This window comes from Protopterus annectens, chromosome 2.part1 (assembly GCF_019279795.1).
Source record: "Protopterus annectens isolate FY-2018-M chromosome 2.part1, PAN1.0, whole genome shotgun sequence".
Lineage (NCBI taxonomy): Eukaryota > Metazoa > Chordata > Ceratodontiformes > Protopteridae > Protopterus > Protopterus annectens.
In genome coordinates this window covers 1,015,874,703-1,015,884,702 of record NC_056729.1, presented here as the reverse complement: position 1 = coordinate 1,015,884,702, position 10,000 = coordinate 1,015,874,703, and the positions used below count along the sequence as shown (strand labels likewise).

Genomic DNA, 10,000 nt, shown 5'->3' with positions numbered 1-10,000 from the left:
ACACTTACATAATATAGGTAACCATCCAAAATAAAATATTCTTCCAAGTGTTCCACCACTGAAGACACTGTCTTCAAATCATTGTTAAGACAGGCAGAGAGAAATAAGATGCATTTTACAGTAGAGTAGTTATTGGCCTATGATATAAATCATTGTTCTGAATTGCTGTGCTTTTATGATTTTATAGAAGATATCACAATATACCATTTACTTGTCTATTTCTCTCTCTAGCTTTGGATTTTGCCAGCATTTGGATGTCGTCCACAATATGACAGTGGCTTAGAGGAAGCAGTGTATGGCTTCGAAAACTGGGTTTCCATCGTCAATATAGCAATGCCATTTGCTATCTTCTATCGAATGCACTCAGCAGCACTTCTTTTTGAAGTATACTGCATAACATAATACGGTTGTCTCTGTCTATTAATGTACATTGTTATCGAAACCTCAATTTTACGTATTTTGTGTCAGGTACAATATTATGATATTATTTCCAACACTTTACTATCATGAAGTAGTTTTTAATATGACAATGAAGGACTTTTGCAGCACAACTCTGAGTAGCAGAAGCCCGTATTCACAAACGCACTTTTAAACAAAGTTAATATTATATGTAACAAAGAACTACTTAAGTGTACCATGACATTATTTTTACAGCTACTTTGGATAGATGTGGCGCTGTGGGCACTTTAAATCATTTTCATGGGGAAGTTTAAGGTAAGGAATAGAGCTCATAGAAATAATTCTCTGAATGAAGAAGGAAAATACTTCTGCTAAGTACCTTATACTATTTTCAATGCTTGTTGGCAGTCCAGTTCCTGTTATTCTCTATAAAGAAAAACAATTCACCATTTGAAAATTGGAGATTGCAGGACATAAAAGAAATAAAATCTATCAGTAAGAAAACTTGGTAGTATGTATTTGCTGTAATTCATTACCAACAATACTACCATTACTTCTATTCTGTTATTATTTGAGAATCACCTAAAACTAACTACACATGGGTTGTTTTATGTGGAATCCTGAAAAAAATTGATAAGCTGTTAGGCTCACAGAAAGTCGTAGAAAAAGAAACTGAAAAATGACAGATACATTTTTTTGTCCTGGCTGCAGCCTTCAGCTTGACTGGCTGCATTGCTGTCTATCTTTGAAGTTTGAAAAACTTTATGTATCAGACATGATTTTAAGAGATCACATTTTCAAAACGGTATTATTAAAAAAGCCAAAGGAACATACAGTGTAGCTGACCATTTAAATTTAATGCGGCAGGTTCAAAACTGCTGCCCACTTTTTGTCTGTTTTGAAATATCTTTTAAGCAAATACTGATACTGGAGAAAGAGAAAATCTGTAGTGGAATGTATGCATTATGAATAATGTGAAACATACACCACTGCAATAAATAATGTTATTTATTTAAAAGAATATTATTTTTATATTTATAAAATGTATATTTATATTTGATGAAGGAAGCACAGTAATGTGTTTGTTTATCTAGTGAACACAATGTGTATTGTTTTTAACTCGTATTTCTAATAAACATATTTAAAAGATGGTTACTAAGCTATGATTTGCCACTTTACATAGTCATTCACATATTTAGTTGGCTTAAAATACAAATGGTTTTAAAAGATGTCTGCATTTCTTAACTGAAATAAGTGAGAGACTGAACATCTGCTGCAAATGACAAACCAGTACTAGTTAAGACAATCCTGTGCCTTTGAAGTAGTGCTCTTTCCTAACACCTTTCACTCTCAATTAAATCATTTTAAATTTGCAAAGTAGTTTTATAGCAGTGTTTATATACAAAAGATGTAGTTTATATGACTCTGTAATAAGGCTGCCCATAAAATCTGACACTACATGGAATTTCACAGAATAACACAACTACTCTTTTAACAAATCACTAATGCTATGCTACTTTTTACAATCATTTAATAACCAACAACAGATTAATATGTTCATATGCTTCCTTCTAAAATCTTCTTTCTTATTTTCAGAAGCACGTATATCACAAGGATAAAACAACATGTTATCTTATCTTGTTTGCCAACTTTTTACTAAGATGTTGATTAACTAGTACCGTTTTTTTAAGTCCTGTTTTGCATGCTGTTATTTGCATGGATGACAATTTCCGATAGCTCATTCTATAATATCTCATGCATACCATTGCCATACCATAATTCAACTGCAAAGTGCAAACATGCACATGTAAGTATAACAGTTCTCCTGTAGTATGTGATAATAGGTGTTTGCACTGTAAGACTACATGATGAATATTAAAACTTGACATGAAAAGGCTCAGTACCTTCCAATGTACCATCACAAAGTTGTTTGCGGACAATAACTACCAAAAATGAAATTAAAAATGTATTTAGTTTTTAAAAACAGAGAATGCACTATGGATTTTTTTTCAGAGCAATGTTTATTACAAACGTGTTTCTATTTTCAGTGGTTATAATGTGCTGTGGCTTACATTTATGTCCTAGTGCAATATTTAGGTCATGCAGAATTTATGAAGTTTGTCAGATTATTTTATAGTAACATCTGATTTACCTAGCACCTTTGTAGCTGATACACAGAAGGAAGACAATAAAGACTTGTTTCACTTTTCAGCATGACATTATATATTTTCAGTAGCTATGAAATGGAAAGATAAATAAGTTATATAAGATATTGTAAACCAGTAGAAAATGATAAAATATGGAAATGCTGTTTCTGGAAAAAATATATAGAAGTGAATCTGCTACATAATATTTTCTATATGTTTTCTACACTCAATGGCAATCTGTTCCACAGCAATGTATTGTGCTGATGTGTTTAGATTTGTTTGCCACTAAGTCAGTTACTGAAATAAATCATCTTCCAGGAAACAATCAGGGAAATTTCTGTTTTAAATCTAATACCATCTTTTGGCAGCTGATGTGTATGCTCACTATGGAGAGGACCTGTTGTATCAGCTGTGGACCACCTCTGTGCTTCCCCATAGGCTCACTGAAAGCTACAGTACACAAATGTGTTACTTAGCTGAGCGCAGTGCGTGCTCTGAATCAGTGCCAGCACAGAAGTGGACCAGATCACCCCCCCCCCGGTGGTTTATAAGCTGGCCTTGGCTGCCAAGTCCCGTTCTTTTTGTGTAGCTCTTCTAGTGATGTGAGTGCTTGCTGTCTTTAAATCAGGATATTCTCCCTTCATGCTACAGTCCCAGATGCATTTGACTGTCTGAAAAATAAAACATTATTATATCTGAACTAAGTTGCACACATAACATCAGCTCAAAGTATAGTTGCAGTAAACAAGACAAAACATAATGGTAAAGTTCTACATCTGCATCAGAAATATTTTCTAGAAACCCTAAAAAGGTTCAATGTCCTTCTTATAGGCATAACACATAAATGAATATAAAGAAGATCTACAACTACTTCTGTGATATAAATAATATAGATAAAATGCTTACTGTGTTTATGATGTCTCATTTTCTCCTAATGAGTATATGCAGTATTCTCTGTAGTCTGTATTTATTAAGGAGATGCCACCATAACTGTTAAATAAAGAAATTGTATTCTTATTAAGTCTGATATTTTAAAAGTCTGACTCAAATACTTATGTGAGTCCAATGACTACAGGCAACCATATAAAATGTTTGACCACATTAAACTGATAGGCAAATAAAAAAAAAATAGTGCCAGCAATCAAGTTCCAAAACAGAATCTTGAAATAATTTGAAATAAATTGTAAGAACAAAGTAATGAAAGTTCATACATTTAAATATGGTTAAGTAGAGTTAAGAGAAGGGTTATAAACCAGGGCTGTAAGATAACATATTAAGTGAAATGTCTTGATTCCTTAGCAAACAAATACAAGTCCCCCGATTCAAAATACAACAGTATGCAACAATGTATTTCCTAGCTTTAAGTAGAGCATTAGCATCTTTAGTAAATTACCCTAATATTGCCGTACTTTACTCTTTGCTAATGAGGAGACTGTATTTTATGAAAAGCCAGATTTCCCTAGCTCATAGATGATATGCTAAATATTTTTAGGGTAAATGGTGATATGCTATGGTGGAATATTTATTTATTTTGTAACACTTGGCCTGTATCCTTTTTATGTGTGGGTTCAACCATCATGGCCATTGCCACCAGATAAGATTCTAAGGACCTTGCCTTTCCAACTGCAATCCATAGTTGTAATTTTCAATAAAAAAAGTAAATTGGCGATGCATTCTGTAATTAATTTATAGTGTAAATGAAAGGAGAAAAAGTGGGTTTCTCCTTACACTTCAATATGTTGAAGTCGGTACTTGCTGGTAGGTTGAAGTGAAAATATAAGAAATGAACACCTTATTTACCTTTTTTGCACCATGCAAGTTAATGATATTGCATTTTGTTTATAGATGTCAATGTAATGTAAGTGAAGGGGAGTGTCCCTTCACTGATACTACCATTGGCAGTGATACTGTTCTGCTGCAACTGGGTGCCAGTGTAATAATGGAATTTGGTGTGTGACCTCAGAGTTGTGGTGTTATTAGTTGGTGGGGAGTGCAGCAGACTTGTCAACCCTGCAAAAAACATTTGGTTCTTGTGTTTCATACTTTAATAGTTAACATCAAAAACCAGTCATTTGTGTCTGATATAGTGAATCCCAATATTAGTTTACACTAATGATTCATTATAGACCCACTTACCATGCTACACATAAGGGTACCATATTGCAGTGGCTATCAGTATAATGCACCTGATAGCAGAAAGCTTCATAAACTAATAAAGTTACTGTATGGATCATGTCAGCTGTCATATTTGTAAAAGGCAGTTGCTGGCATATTTCTGAGATGATATGTATTGTAAAAAGAAGTTCAAAGTAGAATTCAGCTTACTGCTTAAGATATGGTATCACTGCTGAAAATTGATTTCACAGTAATCATATACTGGAGCTAAAACTACTAACACCGGAGAAGATGCTATTAAAATATTGATCATGTCATATTGACAAGTTAAAAACAAGAAAAAATCCAAAATCCACTATCTTGTTCCCTCAAACCAACACTTTCTTGCACCTGTTCACATTCTGACTTCTTGTATTTATCCGTCCTGTTTTTAGTTAGACATTATTCTGAAACAAAACATTTGCGCACTATATACTGTAGTTTTCAGGTGATCATTAAAGTGTTTCATAGGCTCCCTATTAAATGAGTAAGATTAAGAGTGTTGACACTTTAAAAATTAAAATGTGAGTCTGACCAAAAAAAAAAAAAAAATACACGAATTCCAAAATGAATAATTAAGAACTCCTTTTGATGGGGGGGGGGTTGCCCTCCTGTACCACTGACATGAGGGGGTCACTGATCCCCCATACCCCTACCAATTACCTATACTGAGATCACTTTATCTTGGAGAAGGGGGAATAATGCAAAATACTGCAATTGATATATATTGAACGTTTTGCATTTACATTTTCATTTTCATAGTAATGAGGATCACAGGTATGATTTTCAAATGTATAACAGGAACACAACTTGAAACATCAACGTGCTGCAGCTTTAGAAGAAGGTAGAGATTTGTCAATAGTATTGTCTCTTAGGCTTGATTATTAATACACAGTATTATGCTCACATATTACACTGATCAATTACTTTAATTTTAAGCTTCATTTTATGCCTCTCAGAGATGTTATCAGTGGTTTTCTAGTTATTTATGAAAACACCTTTACCTGTCTTCCCCCTTATCCTCCTACTAATGACAGCCATCTTGTCCATTATATTATGGTCATTATAAAGTACTAGACAATGAAATGTGTCAATGTAAGAGAAGAAGCAGGTCAATAGCTAATTTTTATAAGCTGCATGTTGCAGATACACTTGAATGGTATTTGCCTATTTGTCTGGAAAATCTGTAAAGAAAATGTAAGATCTTGCCCAGCAACTTTCCACTTTATATACAAATGATCTATTATTTTGTTTGATTGGCAATATCGAAATAGCAATTGAATATCTTAGATCATTTTGCTTTCTGAAAAATATCCCAAATGAAATAAGGATGTTATCCAGAGGATCTGATATATATTTTTATTTTATCCTGATGATGTTATACAGAATGTTACTAGAGAAACTTTATCATACATCAATTCTCATGTTACTTTCAAGCTATTTAATAATGGCCTAGCATTTTCTTAGTTCACATAAAACCAGGCCATGGAATTAAACCAGGTATTGTTAAACAGTGCTAAAAGTAGACATTACTAAGTAAAATGAGGCACAGAGCATTTCTTTTTGATATATTTATTACTGATAGTCATCAAACCATTGTGGAAATTACATAATACAAGAGTTTTGCTCAACTGATTTTGAACCCACTAGAGGCCACTGGTTGTGAATTTGCTAACTACCAGCACCTGCAAATACCAGCTATTAATCTGTCATGGGGGTACTGTTTGTAATTGACTGGAATTTGTGTTGATAAACTGTACTGATATATAATCACTATCTGTGCTACTTTAACTATGTTCAGACATATTTAATATTACTGTTTAAGAAGCTATGGGGAACCTGTGGAGGTGAAAAATAGGGTACAGGGATTAGACATGGAGTCTAGCAGACTTGGAGAACTATTGATAAAAGTTTATATATGTGTATTGTTTATTTATTTATTTGATTTTGTTTACAGGAAAAGTCTGACTGGGCCATGTAAGTATATATTCTTTTCAGTGGAGGCCCACAAAGAAAAACTTGAATTGCAACTTAAAAATGCTCAGAAGGATATATAATACAATTATAAGTTTATGTATAACAAATAGAAAGATATATAATACAATCAGAAATATATATAAGCAGTTTCATAAAGATACAAAAACACAAGGCAATTTATGGCTACATGATGCCTGTATAGTAAACCAAGCAATTTTGTGCTTGTTTGTTTATTTATTTTGCTTTAGCAGTTCAGGTGTAACATTGAAGAAGTGAAGAGGAATAAGGAAAAATAGTAGCACTTAATGCAGGGATGATGTAGGAAAGAATACTATTCAGTGAGGTAAAAAAGAAACTTAGTTGAGGGCACTCACTGTCCATAGGATCACTGGGTATAAGCAGCAGCTTTTGTTGCGCATCATGAGCACTGAATCACATGAGAACTTGGGAATGGAGGGTGAATGGTAAAGTTTTAGTTTGGAGTCAAATGGGAGGAGAGTACAAGGTATATTTATATTGTCAAGGATGTGAAAACAAAAATATTTAAAAAAGATTAAGAAGGCAAAATGGCTGCAAGAAGGCTTTGAAAGTGTCTGAAGAAAGGAGAGCAAAAGGCAATGGAGGCAGGAAATGATGTCAAATTAAATGCAGAGTTTCAGAGAACAGCAAGAAGTGATAAGGAGGCATATTTAAATGAGACATGCAAAGAAGTATAAAACATTATAGAATGAGAACCATTACAGACCTCTTCAAAAGGGCTAGCCATATTTACACAAAACCTAGCGGAAGCAGAACATATTAAGAAGATGTTACTGGAATATACAGAATGGCTATATAGGAAAATCCCTAATATTACTAGCACAGTGGTATTTTCAATTATATAGAGCCACACAATTACTGGAATTCCAACTGAATTGTTTAAAATCCTCCAAGATTATGTTGTTATGGAAATGAATGGAACTTCCCTGACAATTCAGAAATACACGTCAATGGCCATTGGATTTTCAGTCAGAAATGGACAGTGTTAAAAAGTGCTCAAATTATTGAACAATTGTACTTATTTCATGTAGTAACAAGATAATTTCCAAGGTTCTGTAAACAAGATGAATTAATTGTCAGATGTATAAACTAGTTTAGAAAGGCAGATGCACTGCAGATCAAATTGTCATCTTCTGCTGGATGGCAGAGAAAGCAAGGGAGCTCTAGAAAAAATATTTATGCAGAAAAAAGCAACAATTAGAACTAAATATGGAATATCTGACTGGTTGTACAATGGACAATGTATACAATTCTACTTATTGTTACCCTACTTATTTTATTTCTATGCTCATTATGTCATACCAAATGCTGGGTTAGATGAATCACATGTTGGAATCAAAATTACCAGTATAAATACCAACAGCATCAGATATGCAGATAGTAAAACTGATGGCTAAAAGAGAGGAAGAGGTGAAGAGCCTGTGGATAAAAAATGAAAGCAGAAAACACAAATGCTGGCCTTCTACTCAATGTCAAAATAAATAAAGGAAATGATGGCAATTATCCTTATCACTTATTTTCAAATAAATTGCAAAATAGTGGGGATGACAAATTTTATTTTTCTGGGGTCAAAGACCTCTGCAGATGGTGATAGCAGCCATAAAATTAAAAAAAAAAAACACTTGGAAAGAAAACTATTGCAAATATGGATACGCTGTTTAATAGCAAGGACATTAGGCAATAGCAGAAAGCCAGTATTTATTTATGACCTCAGTCCTCATCTGAAACTAGAATGCATAAACTTTAGGTTCAAAGGTGAATATGCCATTGACATAATAATTTATGCACATGTATTACATAGAATGATATTTTTTCTAAACACCATAGTTAAATCTACACTTTTAGTATTCTACAATAATTTATGTAGGGCTTTATTCTGGAAATAGTATGTTTCCTATTTAATGTTACTCTGTGGGTCATATTTTGTAACAATAAAAAATAATAAACTAAGTTTATGAAAAGAAGGGAAAAGAAAATCCCTGCTGCATGAAAAACAGGCACACCATGATTTTGTTTAAAGATTTAAAAGAAACAGCATAGTGGTAAAATGCATAGGATAGCTGCCTCTCAGCTCTTTGTTATCTTTTCTGTCTTCCAGTTTGGGTACCTATTTTACCAAACACACATGCTCCACGGATCCTTGTGGATTTTCATCTGGCTTCTCTTCAGACCTACTCATAGGTATGTGTGTGTGCGTGTGTGTGTGTGTGTGTGTGTGTGTGTGTGTGTGTGTGTGTGTGTGTGTGTGTGTGTGTGGGTGTGTGTTGGCATGTGCGTGTGTTTTCATATGCATCCTGCTATGGACTACTCTCCCTTTCTACATTACCTGTCTGTCTCATACCTTTTGCTTGAGAGAATAAGTTCCAAATCAACTGCAAATCTGTGCTGGATAATGCCATTAGCAGAGAAAGAATGAATTGGTAATTACACTAGAAGAATCAAGTAATGAATAAAAACATTTATTAAACAACATGACTGGCATATCTGACAGAAGGTTTTAGTAGCACTCCTTATTCTGAGATAGTAGTTTCTACAACAGTAATATAAACATTTCATCTGTGAGGGTGATTTCTAATTTGTTTGCAAATAGATTTTGTTATAAGTTGACATGCGAGTGTGTTGTTCTGGATCCAGCATTGTTTAATATTTTACTGGTTTGGGCAATGAATAATTTCAGGATTACAAAGTTTTATGATGACTCAAAATGGGTCTATATCACTGTGTCAAAGGTTCATTTGAATATTCATATCAGCAAGTGTTCATTTCAATGAACAATTTCCCCAGGGAAAGGAACAAGTTGGCCATCATAAGAAAGTTGTCCTTTTCCCGATTGTAGTGCGATCTTAGAGTTGGTATATATAGTTAGGGGTGTGTGGGGTGCTACATCCCCCACATGGGTTTGTTTGAAATACTGTGCTTTGTGTGATGGTTGGAATGCTGGGCAACTTGTTCCTTTCCTGGGTAAGTTGTTCATTGAAGTAAATGTTCACTGATGTGAACATTCACTGTATTAGGGTCAATGAACAAAGGTTGGCAGAAGTGAACCTTCGATGAATTGATACAGACGTACTCAAAACATGGTAGCCTAAATGGCAGACTTCTTCAACCTCACAGTCTTTGGGAATATTTGACATTACTGTTTCACTGGTAAAGTTTGATCAGATAAATTTTAATACAGGTAAGTGGCAAGTGGCGCACATTGTTCATAACTGCACAATGACTATTCATTATCCCTAAGGCCAGGGCATAATGAATGTTGCTAGTACTATAAAAGAAATGCACAA

At 33.8% G+C, this 10,000-nt stretch overlaps 1 protein-coding gene across 3 annotated transcripts in view; it reads left to right on the top strand.

Annotated features, from left to right (window-relative positions):
* Nucleotides 1–2,385, top strand: part of LOC122794306 (proton channel OTOP1-like) — a 57,435-nt gene extending 55,050 nt beyond the window's left edge. For all 3 annotated transcript variants that reach the window (XM_044062598.1, XM_044062597.1, XM_044062599.1), the window contains exon 7: nt 232–2,385. In XM_044062598.1, the coding sequence (XP_043918533.1) occupies nt 232–402 (171 nt within the window). In that variant the 3' untranslated portion in view covers nt 403–2,385. The remainder of the gene's footprint in view (nt 1–231) is intronic.
* Nucleotides 2,386–10,000: the final 7,615 nt, after the last annotated feature.